Here is a 25,268-nt window from a genome sequence, read left to right as displayed (position 1 = left end):
AAAAATTTTCCTAAATAAATGTGTATCATCCACGAGGCTGTACGCAAGTGTTCTTGACAAATTAAGCTCGTTTGTGTGCCTTGTGTCGTTAGTAGCAACTGTCGTTGCTTAAAACAGAGAAGGTAAGAGTTAACATCTATGTCTAAAATAATTTTTGCATTATACGTGCATGTTATTTTTGCTAATGAATTGTGGAACATATTAAGTTATTCACTTTATTTTCAATGTCTCGAGTAGATGGCGGCTTTACCGCTGGTGTATAGAATCCTTGAAGAATTAAACCAGCCAACTTCCCAATACGATCAAGGTTTCGGCCTTGGACTGCTTGCAGCTTTACTTTCTCGGCCGTTGCGTTATCAGCCTATTTGTCTAAGTGCAGCTCCCAACATAATACATAAGGAAGGGTTTGAGGTAAGTGGAAAAAATTGTTATATGCCTTCTCATTAGCGTACACAAAACTGTTGTACTAACGGGAGGGAAGTTCTTAGACGGCAAACTTTCTGGGCTCTTCCCACTCCGCCTCCCCTCTCTTCATCCTACACACACACACGCGCACGTGTTTGGACACACGTACATTTCAGTAAAATTACTTTGTGAGCTTTACGGCTTGGAAGTTAAGGGATTGGAATCTGAACACACAGTGTTTAGAATGGACCAGCTAATAGGCATATCATGAACGTATGATCATACTAAAAAGCGACGTGGAAAGTTAAGAGCATGTTTTCTGGGAGATGAGAGGTTGCACCCATAACTATTGCCAAGTTATGGACAACGAGGATTAGCTTGCTTGGAGCCGCTCACAGAGCAATACATACCTCCTCCCTCTCTCCACGAAAAAAAAAAAAAAAAATAAAATAAAAAATAAAATAAATCCGTTTGAGGAGGGCTATAAAAATATGTTCGATTCCGCATTTCGGGTAATTTCCAAGAATGATTGCCTATCGTAGTCGAGGGGTCCAGACGATCCATATCGAGCGTGCGATCGTAAATCGGTCAAGCGACTCCGCTGGCGGGTGTCCTGATCAATTATTTGTGATCGTCATTATTATCTATTTCTCATCGTTCCCTTAGTTGCTCTAAACTACATACCTCCTCGAACTATTCGTGAGTTGCTAGGGAAACCCAGACGTTTTATATCGTTAGTGAGTTGGATATCTGTTGTACTCGACGTTTCTTCGGCGGGTTCTGTCACATGGAAAAGTCTAATTCCATGTTTATCCAGGGAAGAAAATTGTTCGACTTTTTGTCGCAAATACGGATTACTACCAGACGAGGAAAGAATGGAGTTGTAGACTGTGGTGGTGCGAAGTGTGTAAAACTTCGTAAGAACAGTTTCGATGCTGAAATACCGTTACACTTTCATTGCGGACAGTGCGGAAAACTAACGAGTTTCAGAAAGAATACATGGTTCGACTCATCCAAATTATCCATCCAGACCACCGTAATGGACTTTCACTTGACGACAACATCGACGACGAGTGAGGTAAGTCGTCTTCTTTGCAGTGACAAGTATCTTTGTAACGGCTGTCTTTTGTCGTTACAGTAGCGACAAACGTAAACATACTCATAACGGCCCTCAACAGAGTCACATGATCGATTCACGATCGCACGCTCGATGTGTATCGTTTGGACCACTCGACTTCGATAGGCAATCATTCTTGGAAATTATTGCATTTCGTAATGCAAAGGCCTTGGCTAGAGAATTCTCCAGTTCCGTGTTTTTTCGTGTTTTTTTCTTTGTCTCATACTTTCACTCGAATGTTTTTTGTTGGAGCCCCCCCCCCCTCTCCGAAATCTTGGTTGTCACGATAGACTGATCTGTAGAGGCGCCTGAGGTCTATATTAGGTTGAAAAGTGATAATTTAATTGCGAGATGGCAAACTCAACGAACGTGAACACCAAATAAAGGTTGTGGTAACAGTTTGGTCTGTTGCGTAGGCTAAAGCGACCCCTAGACAGCCAATAATACTGCACAATAATGCTGTGCGAATATTATCGACGTTTTCCCTACACTGCCTAATAAAATTGTGCAACAATCGTGAGTCTCGATGTTGACGATAAAGACGTTGCTACTGTGATAAGTGCTCTACTCCGTTGCAAGCAGAAAGAAAAGTGAATCAAAACTTGGGTCAACGAGCGTCATAAATAACTCGCGAGAACTTGAGAGCATCGACGTTGACTTTTTGTGTATTGATGGTCCAACATCTGCTACATTACTGGTTATGGTGGTCAACATAAACAGGCGTTGTTGCTAAACCTCTCGTTCAGCCAAATGTAGCACCACGGAGCTGGTCGCAGTGATACAATATTATGGCTTTAATAGTTGCTGTATAATAGTTTGTTTTAATACGGTACCGGTGTCACAGTAGTTTACATGTAACACATATTGACTGGATGATCGTCTGTTCTCTGGGACATGTCTTTTGTTACCTACAAAATTAACCAACTCATTTATATAAAAAATGGAAATGTTAGTGTCCTGACCTCCCCCCCCCCCCCCCCTCCCCCGCGGACGCTTGCATCCCGATGATCCACATGCTAAAATACCTTGCAACTGGCGATTCTTTCGAAGACTTCGAATTTGCAAGTGCAGTTTTGCCTTAAAGTGTGTGACAGAGTTACGGAAACGTGTCGCGAAGTAATACGTGCACTAAACGAATATATTCTAGTAGGTAATGTATATACACACATAAATATTCGTATACTTTTATTCATGATTCTACATGAATTAATTTTTAAAAATATAGCCCTTTGTGGCCTTCCCCCTATTTTCTGAGCAACAAATCACACTATTCGTTCTTAGCTTTTTTGTACTTGTCTGCTCCGACAGCCCAGTGCCGACAATTTTTCATATATTTCGATGCACAGTTCTGATCATAACGCTCTTTCGTCTGGTTTTGAACTCATTGTCGATACCAAAACAACGAATCGTGTATACATTGATATCCAGTCTGTAGCACGCGAGAGACTGGAGTGGATATTGTCAATACTGCCCATAGGCGGCACAATATTTCCGCTAAATATTGCAAAAGTTTATGTTCTCAATATCACTGCACAACCTTTCTGTGTCACCCATAGACTGTCACTATTTTTGCTCTTCAGAAAAAAAATGTGCTGTATTATCGACCGTATGGGGCACGCTTAATGTGTATGTTCGCGCCATATTTAAACTACTTTTCATCATAAAAACTAAAACTGCAACATAAATTAAGAAAACGTATATTAGATAAAAAGTTTGCGATGAGTATTTTGATGCATATTACGCACATATTCATAAACTACGAAAAATGCCAGTGAGACCAACTATGTATCTTGGTCCGGCTTTGTTATATTGGAAGTCTGTGTGAGGAGGGAGTGTGCTCTCAGTTAAGATTATTTGGGAGTAAAGATGCACAATTAGTAAAGCCCATCAATTTGCCAAGTTCACATTAGCTCAATGCCCTTGCAATCAAATATCACTACAAAGGTTTGGTATTCTGCTTTGAAAAAAAAATAGTGTCATCTGAGCCACATAAGGTTGCGTGTAATAAAATTTCAATGGATGGTTTAATTACCTGGAAACAATTACTTGTTCCTGTTGTAAAATTTTGACCAATACAGTTTAGTTTAAGAATGGCTTGTATAAGGATCCATCAACGAAACTTATTCGAAAGTTGTTATAACATGGAATAACTTCCCATTGAACCCTTTTATTACAAATGTAACAGTTTCAACTATAGTGTGTCTGAGAACAGAACAAAACCGTGGTTGTTCCTGAAACAGCAAAATATGAGAGAGAGTTTCTCAGTGACTATGAAATGAAATTTCATTTCTTGTGTAATAAAATTTTCAGAGTTCACCTTCCAGATGTACAAAAATAACGGAATTTCATTTGCTTGTAACTGGGAATCATTGTGAAACAGTAAAATCTTCATTTCTTAACTTCACAGTAAATAATAACAGCCAAACAGTTGCAGGATAAAGATTTATTGAAATCTTTGACCACGATTTCGGTATATCTAAATATACCGACATCAGAAGCAAAAATACACTAAAATCACATCCTGCAGTGGAGATGCATAAAACAATCGTGCCAAAGGCGGCATCATTGCTTTATTCATCTCCACTGCAGGATGTGATTTTAGTTTATTTTTGCTTCTGATGAAGGTATATTTAGATATACCGAAACCGGGTCAAGAATTTAAATAAATCTTTATCCTGCAACTGTTTGGCTGTTATTTTATACCGCGAAAATGTTTAACAGTTGCTGCTTCAGCCATGTTTAAAATTTTGAGATTTCTTAACTTTCTTAGATTGTGAATTAAATTATTCTGCTCTCACAATTTTCACTAAGATAATTATCTGATCTGGACTCACATAACATAGGTAACTTCCAGTGAACTCAAACACGCTTAAGTGACTTTCTTTACTATCAATGGGCATAAAACGTAACAAAAAGAAAGAAATATGAGTAAAATTTGCTAGTAGTCAGGTTATACTAAGCTACTCTCAAATACGGAAAGAGTGTGAGACATGCAATATAAATTTTCAACAAAAATGTTTGCAGAAGTCATTCGTTTCTCGGGCTGCAGAGTAGTGCCAACCACATGTGAAAAGTTGAAGAGAGAAAAGTGTTGTCTGGGAGCCACTTAACTTATATCTTGTTCTGTGGTACTTGGTGTCACGGTACACTATCACTAATTGATACACAAATCAGTTGTCCCACAGGACAAGCAACGAATATCCTAAAAAATGATATGTACGTATGACGTTTTTGGCATGGAGTCCACTTCTGAGAAGTTCGGTCGACTGGTGCGAATAGTTTTGACGTCACTTCGGCACATTGTTTGTCGATGATGAAATGATTATAGCGAAACACACCGCGCGCGCACACACGAGTGCAGAAAATCCCCGACTCGGACGGGTACCGAACCTGGGGCCTGTCAGCAACGCTAACCGCAAAACTACGAGTTGCTGACGTTAACCTAAGAAGACATGGCAGTGTCCCAGTTAAAATGGCATGTCGAGAAATCTGTTCCAAAATAGAACATTTTGGTTTCAAAGCTGGTTCAACCCATTTGATTCCCAGGGCATAAGTGAAACGCATACTTTAATATCAATTTCTTCACCATTTTTAGTGTCTTAGCGCAACTGTCAATTTGTAGCATCGTGTACAGAAGTACTGAAGCGGTCTGTAGTCACCTGGAGAGTCTAAAAACTGCCATGAGATTAGCTGTAGATTTTTTGACAAGTACTTCTTGGTATACATAAACAAATGCCGGATAGCTGCGGAACAACTTACTACAACTGGTAGGATACGGTATCAAATATTGAAAGTTAACTGCCAAAGTCCTAACAGAATAGTTCCAGAATTTACTCCTCCAGGAACATCGAAAATAAATCAAAATGCAAAATGGAAATACGCTGACAATAGAGAAGTTCGTAGAGGTGGGGGGTGCCAATTTAGCCAAGTAGCACGCGAGAAAACTATGCGTACATTACTAGTGACAGAAACATCTTACCAAGTATTAGTGACTGCCATAACTGACAGCTGCCACAATTGGTCTCTTAGCCCATGTGAGTAGAGAAATATTTTAGTCCTCCTTTTTAAATGCTCAGTCTTTTAGAGACTCTTCAGAATGACAGGTGTTAGTGAATACAACACCACTGCAGGAACAATGCTCATCAAAGGCAGCAGGTTCACAAAGCAAGTTCCTAACATCCCTCTCATAAAATGGACTTTGTCCTTGAAGTTCATGTCAGTAAAACACCGTTGTTGTGATAATATTTCACATACACTTTAAACCACACTCTGTATACATAGATATACACCATGGTTCAATGGTGGCAATTAGGGAACGTTTACACTTCTCTTTCAGAAGAGAAAGTCAGGACTGATATAAAGAATTTCATGGTAACTAGTGCAGCTGCAAAAATAGTTACATGTGAAGCCAAAAATTTCCAGTTTTATCCTGGGGATAGATCTGCTGGTAAACCCTAAAAAGTTCTGGTCATTTGTAAAATCGATAAATAGATCAAAAGTTTCCATCTTCTCTCATCGATCAGGAACTTTAACAAAACTTTTCTCACGAAAGTGTGCGTAGTGATTAGGAGAATAAGATTTAGGGTGCATACTAAAGTACACACATCAAAAAATGTTTTGCATCACCTCGGTTTCGGGAGTTCCGGAACCTGTACAGAAAATTGGAATAGAGATCAACATAAACATCATTTCCGCCCTTTTTGTTGCTCACGAAAACCACACATTGCGTGTTGTACCACTATACAGCGAGACCTTGAGATATAGTGGCGCAGACTGCTGTACACAGCAGTGTCCCTAATACCCAGTAGCACATCCTGTTGCATTGATGCATGTCTGTATTCGTCGTGGCATACTGTCCACAAATTCATGAACGCACTGTTGGTCCAGATTGTCCCACTCCTAAACGGCGCTGCCAGATGGCTGTAGTGTTTTTACTGCAGAATTGGTAGCCATCTTGCGCGCACTGGACCATATCCACTCCTGCTCAGGACTATCCTCCACTATCTGTAGTGACTCATTGAGCGGTTTGCACGCTATCGGCCAGAACTTCCTTCGCCACCCACCGCAATCGCTATCCAGGACTCCCTTTCTCTCCTCGCTCAACGTGGATGCTCGGTGGTTTTCATTTGGACCCCAGGCCACGTTGGGAATCCTGGCAATGAACTTGCCGATCGACTGCTACTACCAGGCCATCTCTTACTACTGGCATTCCGGAAATAGGCCTTCGCTCGGCATTACGTCGTCAGGTTTTGGGCCTTTGGGATGCAGAATGGATCACTCTTTCTTCACCGAACAAGCTCAGGGCAATTAGGGATTCTACAACACCTTGGTGGTTCTCCTTACGGGCTTCTCGTAAGGCCTCTGTCGTCCTATGCCGGCTGCACATCGGTCATACTTTTTTGACTCACGGTTATCTCCTCCGTCGTGAGGACCCCTCTCTCTGTCGTTGTGGATCGATGTTGACTGTGGCTCACATCTTATTGGACTGCTCCACCTTAGCCAACCTATGACGGACTTTAAGCTTTCCAGACTCGCTATCCCTGGTGTTGGCTGACAATGCCTCGATAGCGGACCTCGTTTTACGTTTTATTCGTGATGGGGGTTTTTATGGCTTATTTAAGGGAGGGGCCTTACAGCTTATTGGTGAGTAGAGGGGATGGCAGGCCCTCTTGCTCCACCCTTCGCCCTGACTGGATTGGCTTCAACTGAGCTTGGTGGTTCATCCCGGCCCTCTGCCTTCCCACTCCTTTCCTTATGGCATCTGTTACGTCTTGAGCGTCTCTCTTGTCTCCTGTGCTTCTTCCTTCTCGCCCCTGTCATTAGTCACTTTCTTTCCCTCACATCTTCTTCCGCCCTTTTCCTTCCTTCCCTGTCATTAGTTTAACATTTTATGGACATTGTAGTTCCCTCTCCTAATATGGGATTTTATCGGTTTTAGTTACTCTGAGGACGGAAAGACTGATGACCGCGTAGTTTGATCCCTTCTCCAACCAACCAACCAACCAATACTCAACGACGATTCGACCTAGATCCCTCAGAGTGGTTGGTGGGTCACGTCGTCTATGAACAGTCATTTTCAATCTATCCCAGGTATGTTCGATAAGGTTCGTGTCTGGATAACATGCTGGCCACCCTAGTCGAGCGATGTCGTTATCCTGAAGGAAGTCATTTACAAGATGTGCACGATGGGGCGCGAATTGTAGTCCGTAAAGACGAATGCCTCGCCAATATGCTGTGGATATGGTTGCTCTATTGGTCGGAGGATGGCATTCACGTATCATACAGATGTTACGGCGCCTTACATGACCACCAGAGGCATACTTTGGCCACACATAATGCCACTCCAAAACAGCAGGGAATCTCCACCTTGCTGCACAGTGTGTCTAAGGCGTTCAGCCAGACCGGGTTGCCTCCAAACAAATCTCCAACGATTGTCTGGTTGAAGGCATATGCGACACTCATCGGTGACGACAATGTGATGCCAATCCTGAGTGGCCCATTCGGCATGTTATTGGGTAACACGACGTCCTGTGGCTGCACGAAAAGCATTATTCAACGTGATGGCGTTCCTGTCAGGGTTCCTCCGAGCCATAATCCGTAAATAGCGGTCATCCATTGCAGTAGTAGCCCTTGGGCGGCCTGAGCGAGGCATGTCATCGATAGTTCCTGTCTCTCTGTATCTCCATCATGTACGAACAACATCGCTTTGGTTCACTCTGAGACGCCTGGACACTTCCCTTGTTGAGAGCCCTTCCTGGCACAAAGTAACAATGCGGACGCGATCGAACCGCTGCATTGACCGTCTAGGCATGGTTGAACTACAGAAAACACGAGCCGTGTACCACATTCCCCGTGGAATTACTGGAACTGAACAGTTGTCGGACCCTCTCTGTCTAATAGGCGCTGCTCATGTATGGTTTCTTACATCTTTGGGAGGGTTTAGTAACATCTCTGAACAGTTAAAAGACTGTGTCTATGACACAACATCCACAGTCAACTTTTTTTGATGTGTGTATATTCATTGTTACCACTTGTTCCAAATTTCGCCAAGCAACATCTTGTAATCTTTAAAGGCCATATTACATAGTGCACCTATTTTGGCACACAGCCTTTTCAGATCATTCTGCTCATCACATCAGCATTGTTCACACACCACAAGAAATGTATCAGGGTAGAAGATTATGGCAGTTTAATTGCAGTTTCTCCGAGAACCCCCTGTGTGTCTGGGCGTTAGATTAGGTCCAAGATATTCCTGCCTGCCGTAAGAGGTCACTAAAAGAAGTCTCACATGTTTCGGCCTTTATGTGACAGTCCCCTGTAGGGTTTGACCAAAATTTTTCAAAATTTTCCCGAAGAGCGAGCCAATTAGGGAAGGGCGCCTTACGTTGTGCATCGTGTCCATCATGCCCTGAGACCCATCACATCCCTCGTCAACGTGGATCTGCACTTCTGCTCATTCTCAAATTGCTGGCCGAGGTCACCCTCCTGGGTGCATATTTTTCCATCAACTGCAGTATCGTTTTCTACACTGACAATGATAATGGACTTGTTTGCTTGGTTGCACTTGATATCAAGCACGGTAGACAGTCTGTTGTGGTGCGGCCACCATATACCTTGTTGGTTGTAGCCCCCTGACCATACAGGGATCACTCTGCTGATGCCTGTGCCGTTAACTCCCCACGGTATGCTGAGGAGTAGATGTCCGCCACCCTGGGGCATCGGGACTCCCAGCAATAGCCATCCTGCCAGGTGACCTTTTCAGTGGCTGGGTGTCGTGCCAGGAGGGGGGGGGGGGGCTCGTCGGAGTGGGTGGAATCAGGGCGGATGACACGCAATGAAGTGTAGTACGGCATCTCTTGCTGGGGGTCAAACACTAGCAGTCTCTAAGCATTCATGGACTCAATTCAGTGCACAGAAGTACAACCCAAAATTGTTCCCCTCGCTGGCCACACCATGGGGGGAACGTCAGGCTAACGATAGCAGCTCTTGTTCGCCCCGGTACCTTGTATGTTCGAGAGCTGATGGGGAATCTTTCATGATGGTGAATCCTCAGATTTTTGTTGAGCATTTAGAGGACAAGTATGGGGAGGTGGAGGGCTTGTCCAAAATGAGGTATTGGTCAGTCTTGTTCAAAACTGTATCCTCTGCCCAGTCGTGGGCGTTACTCGTTTGTAACAATCTGGGGGATGTTTCTGTAACCATCACGCCCCATAAGAGCTTAAATATGGTCCAGGGAATCTTATTTCACAGGCACCTTATTTTGCAGTCTGACGATGAGTTACATGCCAATTTAGAGTGGTGAGTTGTACGTTTCGTTCGGCGTGTCCACTGGGGTCCGAGCGATAATCAGGTTGCCACTGGTGCCTTCATCTTGGTCTTCGAGGGTAATTCATTACCTGAGAAGGTCAAGGTGATATTCTACCACTCTGATGTAAAGTCCTATATCCCTCCACCAATGCGCTGCTTTAATGCTGGAAGTTCGGCTGTATATCTTCCTGCTGTACTTCCAGCGTCACATGTCGAGATTGCGGACGCCCATCACATCCCAATACTCCAAGTTCCCCGCCTCCCATCTGTGTCAACTGCGGAGAGCACCATTCGCCTTGCTTGCCTGACTGCAGGATTTTCCAGAAAGAAAGGAAAATCATGGAGTACAAGACCCTGGACCGACTGACCTACACTGAGGCTAAGAGGAAATTTGAACGCCTACATTCTGTATGTATGACATCGTCTTACGCCGCCGCTACAACAGTTCTAGCCCCAACAGCTCCGCCAACCCCAGTCACCTCCCAGAGCCAGAAGACTGCACCTGCCCCCTTGATGGTGGGAGGCACTTCCCTCTCTGTTGCTCTTGCACCATCTACTTTGAGAACAACACCCCCACGACCAGGGATATGAGTCCCCACTTCTGCACTGGAGAAGCGTAAATCTTCTTCGGCTCCTCTCGCTACGAACGGTCCCTTGGGTCACTCCCTTCCCAGGTTTCTGCTAGTGGGAGAGACGACACCTGCTCTAATGTTTTCCTGGCGACCGGACACTGTGTGGTACTGGGGTGCAAGACTCACACATTTATCGCTGGTGATTTACATATTGTGTGCAGCCGATCTTCTTCTCAGGACAGCCAGCTGTGTCGATCTTCACAATGTTCTTCTCTGAAGATTTTGTGCTGGTTAGGGAAATGATACTGAACTACTTCTCTACTTTTGAAATTATTGCTTACTCTCAGAATACTTTCATATCAACTTCGCTATATTTTCTTCTTCACAATAAAACAACTACACAAGTTCCACATGCGCTTTCAGTTCTCGCAAATCAACCCCGCCCGGAAAACATTAGTACTTAACATACATCATTACAGTCTCTTTTGGTTTTAATAACACTTGTCAAAACAGTTCTTGCTCCTAGCAAGTCCAACAACAGAGTATATGGGTCTCTAGATAAAACATATTTCGTTTGTTCCCAACAGTCACTACTATTTCAGTGCCACAAAGTAGCCCTTAATTACTCTTTGTACTGGACAAATGGCTTCCAAGGCATGTGCGGCCACCAATTGTCAGCCTGAAAGACCACCACAAGTTTAGTCTTCTCGTAACACACGCCCGTCCTGCACGCACATAAACTGTGGTGCAGTAGACACATTTCCACTCTCACACACTCATCCTTAAAGTATCGTGTGTTCGAGATGGTGAAATGCGAGTGTCTCTAGAATTTACCCCGAAATTCTCGAGGCACTACACCGCCAGTGGCTGAAGAGCCCAAAAACAGCTGGTCATAGGGCTTCACGTTCATCCTCAGTCCCGGAGACTGGATCAGTGAAGTCCTCCCAGCTGGGGAAACCCAAGGAACAACGAGAGAAATCCAAAAAGTAGATCCCCAAGACAAAGGCAATTGCGGTGGCACCCACACCACTGCTACCTACAAGCTCTGCATCTGAGGATGAGGTGGAGATTCTGGCGTCCGCTGAGGACCTACATCTCTCCAGACCCTCAGACACAATGGATATATACTGCTCAGGCAGTAAGTTGGAGGCATCAGGTGACCTTGAGGCGCAAACTGCCTCATTGAATGTTCCATGCCTTCCCAGTCTCACGATGACGTCATCCTCCAGTGGAATTGCGGCGATTTTTTCCACCGCCTGGCTGTGCTACGCAAATATTAAGCTGTACACCTGCTTTCTGCATTGCTCTCCAGGTAACCTGGTTCCTGGCAATGCAGACCCCTGCTCTCTGTGACTGTAAGGGGTATTACAGGAACTGTAGCGACTATAACCGAGTGTCAGGTGGAGTTTGCGTTTATGTCCTAAACTCGGTCTATAGTGAACCTGTGCCCCTTCAAACCCCTCTTGAAGCTGTGGCTGTCAGAGTAAGGACGACACAGGAAATAACTGTCTGCAGTGTATGTCTTCCTCCAGATGGTGCAGTACCTCTGAATGTATTAGCTGCACTGATTGATTAACTCCCTAAACCTTTCCTACTTCTGGGAGATTTTAACGCCCATAACCCCTTGCGGGATGGTGCCATGCTTACTGGCCGAGGCAGATATGTCAAAACTGTCTCATTTCGACCTCTGCCTCTTATATACTGGGGCCGCCACACATTTCAGTGTGGCTCATGGTAGTTACTCGGCCATTGATTTATCAATTTGCAGCCCAGGACTTCTCCCATCTATCCACTGGAGAGTACATGACGACCTGTGTGGTAGTGACCGCTTCCCCATCTTCCTGTCATTGCCCCAGCGTCAGGCCCACGGACGCCTGCCCAGATGGGCTTAAAACAAGGCGGACTGGGAAACTTTCTCCTCTGCTATCACAGTTGAATCTCCCCCACACTACGGTAACATCTATGTGATGGTTGAGCAGGTGACTACAACAATCGTTTCTGCGGCAGAAAACCGATCCCTCGCTCTTTAGGGTGGCCCTGGCGAAAGGCAGTCCCTAGGTGGTCGCTGGAAGTCGCTGAGGCAATTAAAGATCGTCGGCGAGCTCTACAGTGGCATAAGCGGCTCCCTCCCCTGGAGCATCTCATAGCCTTCAAACGGCTCCGTGCACGCATTCGCTAACGTATCAAACGACGGAAGCAGGAGCGTTGAGAGAGACACGTCTCGACCATTGGGTGCAATACGTCACCTTCCCAAGTCTGGGCAAAGATCAAATGTGTTTTCTGGTACCAGACCACAACAGGTGTTCGCAGTGTTCACATGAATGACGTGTTATCGACCGACGCAAACGCGATTGCCGAGCAATTTGCTGAGCACTATGCTCGAGCCTCTGCATCAGAGAACTACCCCCCAGCCTTTCGCACTCTCAAACGGCGGCTGGAAGGGAAAGTCCGCTCGTTCACTACACGCCACAGTGAATCCGATAATACCCCATTTACAGAGTGGGAGCTCCTCAGTGCCTTTGCACATTGTCCCAACACAGCTCCTGGGCCAGATCGGATCCATAGTCAGGTGATTAAACATCTCTCATCTGACTACAAGCGCCATCTCATCGTCACCTTCGACCGCATCTGGTGCGATGGTGTCTTTCCCTCGCAATGGCGGGTGACCACCATCATTCCGGTGTTAAAACCCGGTAAAAACCCGCTGAATGTGATTAGCTATCGGCCCATCAACCTCACCAACGTTCTTTGTAAGCTGCTGGACCTTATGGTGTGTCGGCGGTTGGGGTGGGTCCTGGAGTCAGGTGGCCTACTGGCCCCATGTCAGGGCGGCTTCCGCCAGGGTCGCAATGGCACTGATAATCTTGTGTCCCTCGACTCTGCCATCCGAACAGACTTTTCCAGACGCCAACACCTGGTTGTCATCTTTTTTGATTTACGAAAAGCATATGACACGATCTGGCGACATCATATGCTTGCCACATCGTATGGGTGGGGTCTCCTGGGCCCACTCCTGATTTTTATCCAAAATTTCCTATCACTCTGTGCTTCCCATGTCCAAGTTGGTGCCTCCCATAGTTCCCCCAATATCCAGGAGAATGGGGTCCTGCAGGGCTCTGTATTGAGTGTATCTTTATTTTTAGTCGCCCTTTAATGGTCTAACAGCAGCTGTAGGGCCGTCCATCTTACCTTCACTGTATGCAGACGACGTCTGCATTTCATACTGCTCCACCAGTACTGGTGTTGCTGAGCGGCGCCTACAGGGAGCCATCAACAAGGCGCAGTCATGGGGTCTAGCCCACAGTTTCCAGTTTTCGGCCGCAAAGTCTTGTGTTATCCACTTCTGTCGGCGTCGTACCATCATACAGAAAAAGAACTTCACCTTAACTACGATCCACTCACTGTAGTGGAGACGTAATCGATTCTTAGGACTGGTTTCCGACGCCCAATTGACTTGGCTCCTTAATCTTCGTCAGCTTAAGCAGAAGTGCTGGTAGCACCTAAATGCCCTCCATTGCCTGAGCAACACAACTGGAGTGCAGATCGCACTACGCTGCTGCTGCTCTGCAGAGCCCTTGTTCAATACCGCCTTGACTATGCAGGTTAGGCGTGCACAACTGCTGGCCAGTTACGTACCACACGTTCATAGTTCTCCTGCACATCCGAGTTACAGTCTCTTCCCCCCCCCCCCCCCCACCCCACGTCGGTTCATCTGCCGCATTGGCGGCCCAGTCAGGGCTCCCAATCGCAGTTCGTGTCCGATCCCTTCTTTCTGAACTGGAGTCCTTGCCTTTACCGCCTGTACTTGAGGTCCATTCATGTACACCTCCATGGTGTTAACCTAGGCCGCGGCTTCGCCTGGACCTTTCACATGGTCCAAAGGAGTCAGTTCACCCACCATGTGGGGAATTGCTGACGGTACGCCACATTTTAACGTCCTGTGCGAATTTTAATACATTGCGCATTGATCTTGGCGTGTCATGTGCTCTGAATGAAATTTTAGCGGATGACACAGGAACAGCTGCTTGCGTTCTTCGTTTTATCCACTTGACAACCCTGTCTAAGGAAATTTTATTATGCTGTTTGCTTTTAATCCCTTGCCTGTTAATGTGCTTTTTATAGTGTTGTCCTTTATAGTTGCTGTTTTAACATTGTGCCTCGCAGTGCATTCATAATTTAGTCTGCGCACTAATGATCACTGTAGTTGTGCGCTCTAAAACCACAAAAAAAACACCCTGTGGCTCTTTGCTGCCACTTCCTCTCGATTCTTCACATTTACCGAGGCCAATAAGTTGTTTACACCGACAGCTCGATGGTTGGCGGTCACGTCGGCTTCGCGTATGTCCATGGAGGACATATTGAACAGAATTCTTTGCCCGATCGCTGCAGTGTTTTCACTGCTGAGCTAGTGGCTATATCCTGTGCACTTGAACACCTCTGCTGATGCCCTGGGGAGGCGTTTCTTCTGCGTACTGACTCCTTGAGCACCCTGCAAGCTATCGACCAGTGCTACCCTCGTCATCCTTTGGTAGCGACCATTCGCTACGCCGAAACCGCCTGTGGAGATAAGCTTCTCCGCAGCTGACCTGCGATCAGTACTACGCCGCTAGGTTTTACGGTTCAAATGGCTCTGAGCACTGTGGGACTCAACTTCTGAGGTCATTAGTCCCCTAGAACTAAGAACTAGTTAAACCTAACTAACCTAAGGACATCACAAACATACATGCCCGAGGCAGGATTCGAACCTGCGACCGTAGCGGTCTCGCGGTTCCAGACTGCAGCGCCTAGAACCGCATGGTCACAGGTTTTACGGCTTTGGGAGACAGAATGGCATAACCTCAGTATGCACAACGAACTGCGTGCCATTGAGGCGGCTACGAATGTTTGGAAGATCTGCACGCGGGCCTCTCGCAGGGACTCTAGGTTCTCTGTCGGCTCCGCATTGGCCACGCTTGGGTGACATACGGCTACCTCTTGCGCAGTGATGACCCACCTCAGTGTCGGCGCGTCGCCTGGCTGCCAGTGGCCCATATCTTGGTGAGCTGTCCTTCTGTGGCTGCCCTGCGACGGACTCTCCAGTTACCGGAATCGTTGTCATTAATTTTAGCTGACAACGCCTCATCGGCTAATTTAGTTTTACGTTTTATACGTGATGATGGATTTTATCATTCTACACTACTAGCCATTAAAATTGCTACACCAAGAAGAAATACAGATGATAAACGGGTATTCATTGGACAAATATATTTTAATAGAACTGACACGTAATTACATTTCCAGGCAATTTGGGTGCATAGATCCTGAGAAATCAGTACCCAGAACAACCACCTCTGGCCGTAATAACGGCCTTGATACGCCTGGGCATTGAGTCAAACAGAGCTTGGATGGCGTGTACAGGTACAGCTACCCATGCAGCTTCAACACGATACCACAGTTCATCAAGAGTAGTGACTGGTGTATTGTGACGAGCCAGTTGCTCGGCCACCATTGACCAGACTTTTCAGTTGGTGAGAGACCTGGAGAATGTGCTGGCTAGGGCAGCAGTCGAACATTTTCTGTATCCAGAAAGGCCCGTACAGGACCTGCAACAGGCGGTCGTGCACTATCCTGCTGAAATGTAGAGTTTCGCAGGTATCGAATAATGGGTAGAGCCACGGGTCGTAACACATCTGAAATGTAACGTCCACTGTTCAAAGTGCCGTCAATGCGAACAAGAGGTGACCGAGACGTGTAACCAATGGCACCCCATACCATCACGCCGGGTGATACACTAGTATGGCGATGACGAATACAGGCTCCCAATGTGCGTTCACCACAATGTCGCCAAAAATGGATGCGACCATCATGGTTGCTGTAAGCAGAACCTGGATACATCCGAAAAAATGACGTTTTGCCATTCGTGCGCCCAGGTTCGTCGTTGAGTACACCATCGCAGGCGCTCCTGTCTGTGATACAGCGTCAAGGGTAACCGCAGCCACGGTCTCCGAGTTGATAGTCCATGCTGCTGCCAACGTCGTCGAACTGTTCGTGCAGATGGTTGTTGTCTTGCAAACGTCCCCATCTGTTGTGGCATGTCATATATTGGTCAGACGATCAGGACTGTGGAAGACCAGTGTATTGAACATAAACGTCACACACGCTTACAACAGCCGAGCAAATCCGCTATTGCAAAATATTGCCTTGACACCGATCATCCTATGGAATACAACAACACGGAGATTCTGGCTTGCGCGTCCAGCTATTGGGATAGTGTCATTAAAGAAGCTGTTGAAATCAAACTATCAAGCAACCTTATAAACAGAGATGGTGGATTCTGTCTAAATGCTGCTTGGAATCCGGCTCTATCTCTCATCAAAAAACAGAGGGACAGTATTAGGGCTACCTCACCTGTTGATTAATAGTCACTATCGATATTTCTGATGTTGGTTGTCTTTGGTTGTGTGTTGACTCTGCGTTTACTTGTTCTGTGTGTGGCAGCTTCCTTGTTTCTCCGCTGTGAACGGAGGTATTAAATTCCCTTGCACATTGCTATCTCCTTGCAGTTGTGCCTTGAGAATGGCAGGGTGCGCCCCTGCCGAAATATCGGCGGTGGTCGACGACGTCACCCGGTAGCAAACCCGTAAATTATTTGAACACTCAATTCGCCGGGAAAAGTTAAGGTCTCAAATGCCAAGGTTATTCCCCCACTTTCCTTTTTGTCATCGACGAAGCCGGAAATGCGCACAACAAGCAGTACCAGTCCGGTTTCTTTCTTGCCACACCTCGTAGAGCACGAGTGGTAGCTGTAAGTAAAGAGCAAAAACCACGAATTGATTTTGACAACCGTTACAGCCAAGTTGTGGAAATGAAAACCATGCAACTGCCTGTGGGAATAGCAGTTGAAAGAGAATGGGAAAGTCACAGTTTAGATGTTGTTGCAGCATTTGATGTTGGAAGAAAATGAAGTCTATGTGGGACCTCCCAATGGTTTCACAGATGCCACTAACAGACTACAAAGAAAATTCAGGAGCATACCAGATAAAGAGGAACTGAACAATGGCGAGTGAAGCGGCAGAAAAGTGCATCTATGGGTTGCATCAATCCGGCAGAGGAAGAAATGAAACATTCAGCGAGTTCCTGTTCAAACAAAGGATCCCGTGATCAGCAACTGACCTATGTTTTTACTGTGACCTATAGCGTGAACTCACAGTAACTGCGTATGTGGTTGATAAAATGTTGTATGGGGGCGAAAAGTGAAATAAAGAAAATGAAAAATATCTTAAGCACTGACTTTAAAGTGAAAGACCTTGGAGTAGCGCGGCATGTACAGTCAGTTAAGAAGATGGAACCCACATTTTAGGCCAAACAGCATATCCAAATGGAACCTTAAAGGAATTATAAATGGAAGACTGTAAATCCACTCATTAGGAATGTAAAGCTACACATTACGACAGATGAAGACAAGCTCAACGAACACTATGCATAAAAATAAAAGACCACAGTGGACGTCTTTTACACTCGGCAACGGGTACATGCCCAGATTTATCATAGTCAACGACTTTAAGCCAGTTCAGCAGCATTCAGAGTGAGACTCAATGCCCTACTGTCAAGCGTAAACTATGTTATTTGCGAGGTGTAATAAATGATGCCTTCGGTTACCGCAGCACTGGTAATAAAATGGAAATGTACACTCTTAAGACAAAAAAAGACGCACCACGAAGCAATTATCCAAATGGGAAGCAATTATCCAAATGGGGCGGAAAGTGTTAGAGATGTGATGTACAGGTACACACAAACAAATGAGCAAAATTTAAAAAAAATTGATGATCTATTAAAGATAATCTAGGATGCCAATTCATTTTGCAGCTGATCAACTTTGGTTGTCATCTGTGGCGTGCTTACAACGGAACGGTACGTCTCGGTACAAGTCCAACTCTAGTCCTTACGCAAGCAATTATTCGGCATGGCACTGATTGAAAAAGAGTTGTTGGCTGTCCTCCTGAAGGATAACGTGCCAGATTCTGTCCAGTTTCCGTGTTCGGCCTGGAATATCATTGGCTGGAATAGAATTGTCTTCAGTGATAAGTCCTTCTGCGAAGTGAACCCGATGGCCAGTGAAGACGTGTCTGGAGGCGCCCTGGACATCAGTGGGGTACCAAACTGACTGTCGCTTGCTATACGGCCCGTCATCCAGCACTCATGATCTAGGATGCCAATTCATTTTGCAGCAGATCAACTTTGGTTGTCATCTGTGGCGTGCTTACAACGGAACGGTACGTCTCGGTACGCTGAGAGTTTCTATTGTTTGTCTGCGTTGTTGCCAAACACTATTTTGCCCAGCAATGTCGCCGGATCTCTCCCCAGTTGAGAACGTTTGGAGAATTATGGACAGGGCCCTCCAACCATCTCGGGATTTTGCCGATCTAACACGTCAATTGGATATTATTTGGCACGATATCCTTCAGGAGGACATCAAACAACTGCATCAGTGAATACCAAGCCGAGTAGCTGCTTGCTTAGGGGCCAGAGGTGGACCAACGCGTTATGTGCTTACTCAATTTGAGCAGCTATCTTGGATAAATCATCCAGTTTTTCTGAAACTTATTTGTTTGTACATATACATCACATCTCCCAATTTCTGTCCCATTCGGATAATTCCTTCGTGGTGCGAAGTTTTTTTTCGTAGTGTATATCGATGCAGACTGGGGAGCTAATCTAAGTCGCTCTGAACCCTCTCATGGATATCTCACAGTTTTTGAGAGTCTTCGGAAAGAACAAAGCATGTGAATCTAAAGATTTTCGTCGTACAAGACGAGATGGAAGCGAAAGACCCAAGTTTGGAATGTACACTGACGAGCCAACGGAAATTGTACACCTGCCTAATATCGTGTAAGGGAACTGACACCATGAATCCTGCAGGGCTGTCCACAAATCCGTAAGAGTACGAAGAGGTGGAGATCTCTTCTGAATAGCACGTTGCAAGGCATCCCATATATGCTCAAAAATGATCGTGTCAAGGGAGACTGGTGGCCAGCGGAAGTGTTTAAACTCAGAAGAGTGTTCCTGGAGTCACTCTGTAGCAATTCTGGACGTGTGGGGTGTCCCATTGTCCTGCTGGAGTTGCCGAAGTCCATTGGAATGCACAATGGACATGAAAGGATTGAGGTGATCAGACAGGATGCTTACGTACGTGTCACCTGTTACAGTCGTATCTAGACTTATCAGGGTCCCATATCACTCCAACTGCACACGCCCCACACCACTGTAGAGTCGCCATCAGCTTCAATAGTCCCCTGATAACATGCAGGGTTCATGGATTCATGAGGTTGTCTCCATACCCGTACACGTGCATCACCTCGATACAATTTGAAACGAGAGTCATCCGACTAGGAAACATGTTTCCAGTCATCAACAGTCCAAAGTCGATGTTGACCCAGGCAAAGCTTCGTGTCGTGCAGTCATCAAGAGTACACGAGTGGGCCTTCGGCTCCGAAAGCTCACATCGATGATGTTTTATTGAATAGTTCGCACGCTGATTCTTGTTGACGGCCCAGCATTGAAATCTGCAGCAATTTGTGGAAAGGTTGCACTTCTGTCACGCTGAACGATTCTCTTCAGTCATCGTCGGTCCCGTTCTTGCAGGATCTTTTTCCGATCGCAATGAGGTCGAAGATTTGATATTTTACCAGATTCCTGATGTTCACGGTACACTCGGGAAATGATCGTACCGGATAATCCCCACTTCATCGCTACCTCGGAGATGCTGTGTCCCATCGCTCGTGCGCCGACTATAACACCACGTTCAAACTCGCTTAAACCTTGATAACCACCCATCGTAGCAGCAGTAACCGATCTAACAACTGCGCCAAAGACTTGTTGTCTTATAAAGGCGTTGCCGACCGCAGCGCCGTATTCTGTCTGTTTACATATCTCTGTATTTGAATACGCATGGCTATACCAGTTTCTTTGGCGCTTCAGTGTATTTGCAAGTGAGAAGTGTCACTTGACTGTGGCAAGGACCCTGCGGTGGAGAGGGTTCGGTGATGTGTGGTTGGTTGATATGGAATGTCTTTTTTGTTGTGAATTCTGAAGTATCTTTTGTTGTCTCCTCGTTATGGTGTATTGTAAAAGGCGATCTGCAAATATGTCAGGGGTAAATGGGTTATTTCATTTGCGATCTGTTGTGCGTTTGTGTGCGTTCTCTGTCGTTTTTAGAAAGAAGATTCACACTTCTATTCCTTATCTTTCGTGATAAACTGCCAGTATTCCCTCGTCCGAATGACCGGATCCATACAATAAATTAATAAAATAAAACAAAGATTGATGGTCAGTTATATATATATATATATATATATATATATATATATATATATATATATATATATATATATATACATGGAAATTATTTATTATTAATTAAAATGTTAATTTTTATTAATAACACATATTATTTTGAAAAGCCCTGTATTTTAGTTCGTTGACGCAGTTACACAGTCCATTGTCTGTAAATGTTTTACCATTTAATTTCTTGTCATCCTTGTAAGGTCTATTACATAGCTGCTCCTTTCAACAACTGTTCCCGTATTAGCCGTAATGGAGGCAAGTCGGACACAATCTTTTCTTGGTTCAGAACTGGCTTGCATTGATAAGGAACTCGATAGCTAGTTAATTCTGACATTGTGATTATTGGTTTTGGTACTGTTGGCTAAGAGTTTCTTAAGAAACACGTAGGTTGGAACTTAAAATAGTGGCAACGCTATGCACTATGCAATGGAATCTACTATTGTCGCTGGTAGCACACGTTGTTGACATACCTGCCTTACCTCCGAGCAAATGGACTCGACCGTCCCACGTCACTAGCGTGCGCACAATCAAGGGAAACAGAGTCACTTGTGAGCTAGCGGTCTAATGTAAAGGTGTCACTATGTTTCCGAAACAGGAACAACGGAGTTGGATCAAGATTGAACGTGCCAGAGGTCGTACAGCACGACAGTGTCATCGAGGTCTTCAAGAGGCGTGCAGGAAATCGACATTGCCTTACAGAATGGTGGTACGTTGGGTAAAAGCCTTCAACGAAGGTCGGTAAACTGTGGCAGACATGCATCGGGCAGGTCGTCCGAGCATATCTGAAGATGTGTATGCTGTTGCTGCGTTAGTGGGCGCTGCTCACAAGGGAACCTCCCCATCGCACCCCCCTCAGATTTAGTTATAAATTGACACAGTGGATAGGCCTTGAAAAACTGAACACAGATCAATCGAGAAAACAGGAAGAAGTTGTGTGGAACTATGAAAAAATAAGCAAAATATACAAACTGAGTAGTCCAAGTGTAAGATATGCAACATCAAAGACTGCGTAAGCTGCAGAGCGCCGTGGTCCCTTGGTTAGAGTGAGTAACTGCGGAACGAGAGGTCCTTGGTTCGAGTCCTCCCTCGACTAAATTTTACTTACATTATTTTCTCAAAGTTACGATCCGACCGTTCATTCATTGACGTCTCTGTTCACTGTAATAAGTTTAGTGTCTGTGTTTTGCGACCGCACCGCAAAACCGTGCGATTAGTAGACGAAAGGACGTGCCTCTACAATAGGAACCGAAAACATTTGATCGCAAATTCATAGGTCAACCGATTCCTCCACAGGAAAACACGTCTGAAATATTCTATACGACACTGGTGACGGCATGTGCGTCACATTACAGGACTATGTTGTCGACCCACCTAACTTGCACACTTGACGAATGGGTAAAAAGATTCTTCTACCTTGCCCGATTTAGGTTTTCTTGTGGCTGTGATAATCACTCCCAAAAAAGTGATGAAAACATAAGAGTTTGTCACATAAACGGCAACAAATGAATGCAACAGTTTCACAGTCGCACAGTTTTCCCTGTGCTCTGTAAAACATACGTTTTTAACGTTTTTCAAGTTTTTCCGTGTGTAGACCATCAAGTCCTGCATGTGTCCAAGCAAATCTGAACATGTCCTGGAATTTTGGAGAGCGAAGTTGATCATGTCTGAGTGCATGAAATTTGATAATTGTCTGAAAATAAAAAATAAAAACTTTTCACTCGAGGGAGGATTGAACCAGGGACCTTCCGTTCCATAGCTGCTCACGGTAACCACGAGACCCCAGTGCTCCTCAGTGTACATGTACCTAGATGTGGCTTATCTTTCACACGGACTACTCAGTTTGTAAATTTTGCTAATTTTTTCACAGTTCCATACAATTTCTTCCTGTTTTCTCGATTGATCTGTGTTCAGTTTTTCATGGCCTATCCCTGTGCCAACTTATAACTAGATCTGAGGGGGGTACGATGGGGAGGTTCCCTTGTCAGACGAACTTGGAGCGCTATGAGCGCGAAGGAGAGGCTTCCTTATGCCGTATTGTAACACTGGATGAGACATGGGCCACATCGTACGAGCCAAAACTGAAACGCCAACCAGTGAATGGCGTCATTATGGGTCGCCGCGAAAGTCGAAAGTGCGTCAGAGCCCCAGTATGGTGAAAGTTATGGTGGTTATAGTGTACGACTGTGATGGTGTTATCCTAACGCATTACGTTCCTCCGCGGCAGACCGTCAATGCTCAGTATTACTGTTCGTTTTTGGAGCATCACCTGCGACCTGCTTTGCGAAAGAAGCGGAGACACTTTCTGCGCACCCACCCATCATTTTGCACGACAATGCGCGGGCGCATACAGTTCCAGCTGTGGCTGCTCTGTTCGGTCGATGGGACTGGGAAATACTGTACCATCCACCATACTACCCGGACTTAAGTCCTTGTGACTTTGATTTGATTCCGAAGATGAAGGAACCCCTTGGTGGCACTCGCTTCAGAACTGTTCCAGAGATTCGACAGGCAGTAGACCGCTCCATTCGCACCACCAACAGAACAGGCTCTGCTAACGGTATACTACGACTTCCACATCGCTGGCAACGGGTTCTACACAACGCTGGTGACCACTTTGAAGCACAGTAACAGGTGCAAACATGTAACTGTATCGGTTGTGAATAAATAGTTGCCACTATTTAAGTTCCAACCCTCGTAATAGTATTTGATATTGCTTGAAACTTTAATGTGATGCAGTGTAAAGATCATAATTGTGCAAGAAGACCTTAGTGGCACTAAGGTAAAAAAGGTTAAGCTTACATTTAAAAAATACTGTTAAATGGACAGATAATGTAATTACATCCCCTTAAAACATCCCCTTATAGCATGATTACATCATGCATAAAATGAAGAATTTTAAATTATTTTAGGTCAGTCTTGATGTGCAACAATTCAGACCTGATGAGATATCTGTGAAAAAGATTGATGACTTCATCGTTGTCGAGGGAAAACATGACGAGCGAAAGGATGGACATGGTTACGTTTCTCGTCAGTTTACCCGGCGTTACAGGTTACCAGACGACATAGAAGTTGACCAAATGGTGTCAAAACTGTCGTCAGATGGTGTGCTTACAATAACAGCACCGAAGAAGGTAAGTCTGGATAAAGAATTCTATAATTACTTTCCGACTCACGAATGAAAAGGTGCCAATATTTTATTATTCTTTTCTAATTTTTCAAGACATTGCCGCCTTCTGAATCAAGGGAGCGTATTGTTCCCATCGTACACACAAATCAGCCAGCTGTTGCACAGAGTGCTCCTTCTAGGGAATCTGGAGATAATGAGATACAAGAAACCATTGTGCAGTAATTTCGTAATTTTAATTCCTAACATGAAATTAGTGGGTATTAAAGTTTCTGTAACTGCTTAGTATTTGTTACCATATAATTTTTCTTTTTTTGGCATCGCTGTTTTAAGACTAATCTGTAGTTCAGTGCAAATGCTTGTGTTAAGACTTATGTAGTGAGATACTAATAAATCTTAGTACGTCGAATTGGTTCCTTATGAACTTACTGCTCCCAACACCCATTAAAAAGAAAAAGACAAAACTTTTCAGTATTGAAAATAAATGAATTCAGCGAAATTGTGCAGAATAAAATGACTATCATTCTTAGGAAAAAAGTGAATAAAACATGGTTTAAAGGCAATCTGTTCTGTGATCATTCATCTGTGACAAAAGTTCTTGAAAAATTCACCACTCTTCATGGGATAGAAATGTCAGTTGCACATCTTGAAACGTAGTTTATGTACATTGATGTTTGGCTTAAGAGAATAGCATTAGCGTTGTCTCACTAGAGTATCCTTTTACGATTCCCTTAAAGACTTAACTTAGGCATATGTTTAAAACACAATATTGTTTTTGTATCTAGAGTTGTACCGAAAAATGATTTTCCTATTACTGGAAAGTGTTGACTTCAGAAATTATGTGCCACGTTGATTTCTACACATAAAAAAGTAGAACACCTTAAAGAATGTCATGACCAAGAAAAGCTGCAGCTGCTTCAACAAAAGATGTTGTCGGCCAGTTAAGATAACACAGATCTGTCATGCCCAAGAAAAGCTGCAGCTGCTTCAACAAAAAATGTTGGTCGGCCAGTAAGGATAACACAGATCAGGTCCTTGGCTAACAATGGAAAAGCATGAACGATATTTAACTAACTTGATTAATAAAGCAAACAAAATGTGATAAATCTAGCATGTTTACTTGCATTGCATTAGTTTACTTTCACTAACAAAATTATACGTTGTTCATGCTGTTGACAATCTGTGTGATCAATACTGAGAGTGAAGAACACTTTATTCAGGTAATAGCTTAGTTTGATGATAGTTACCTTGAAATATTTACTTCAGGTCACCATCTGTATACAATTTACACTATACCAGTAAAGTACATGCACATTAACGCCAAATCAGTTCACCTTGGCCACAAACGGGTGCCTGACAGTGGTCTTGAAAGAACTGTGGCAGAAGCCAGAACAAGAGGGGACTGACCTATTAACACATG

The 25,268-nt window shown here is 44.7% G+C and overlaps 1 protein-coding gene across 1 annotated transcript; it reads left to right on the top strand.

Moving 5' to 3' along the window:
- Positions 1–231: 231 nt before the first annotated feature.
- Positions 232–24,153, top strand: LOC126412801 (protein lethal(2)essential for life-like). The gene is made up of 3 exons (XM_050082579.1): positions 232–411; positions 23,634–23,855; positions 23,945–24,153. The coding sequence occupies exons 1-3, from the start codon at positions 238–240 to the stop codon at positions 24,071–24,073; spliced, it is 525 nt and encodes a 174-aa protein (XP_049938536.1). The 5' UTR covers positions 232–237; the 3' UTR covers positions 24,074–24,153.
- Positions 24,154–25,268: the final 1,115 nt, after the last annotated feature.

This window comes from Schistocerca serialis, chromosome 7, assembly GCF_023864345.2.
Source record: "Schistocerca serialis cubense isolate TAMUIC-IGC-003099 chromosome 7, iqSchSeri2.2, whole genome shotgun sequence".
In the NCBI taxonomy this organism is placed as follows: Eukaryota; Metazoa; Arthropoda; class Insecta; order Orthoptera; family Acrididae; genus Schistocerca; species Schistocerca serialis.
Note: the sequence above shows the minus strand (reverse complement) of the source record. Positions and strands in the feature narration are given on the sequence as shown.

Bases quoted from the DNA above. Each gene is read 5' to 3' on its own strand.
- LOC126412801 (XM_050082579.1), top strand. From the start codon at position 238: ATGGCGGCTTTACCGCTGGTGTATAGAATCCTTGAAGAATTAAACCAG. The intron at 412-23,633 runs GTAAGTGGAAAA...AAATTATTTTAG, and splicing joins TACATAAGGAAGGGTTTGAG to GTCAGTCTTGATGTGCAACA. The intron at 23,856-23,944 runs GTAAGTCTGGAT...TAATTTTTCAAG, and splicing joins CAATAACAGCACCGAAGAAG to ACATTGCCGCCTTCTGAATC.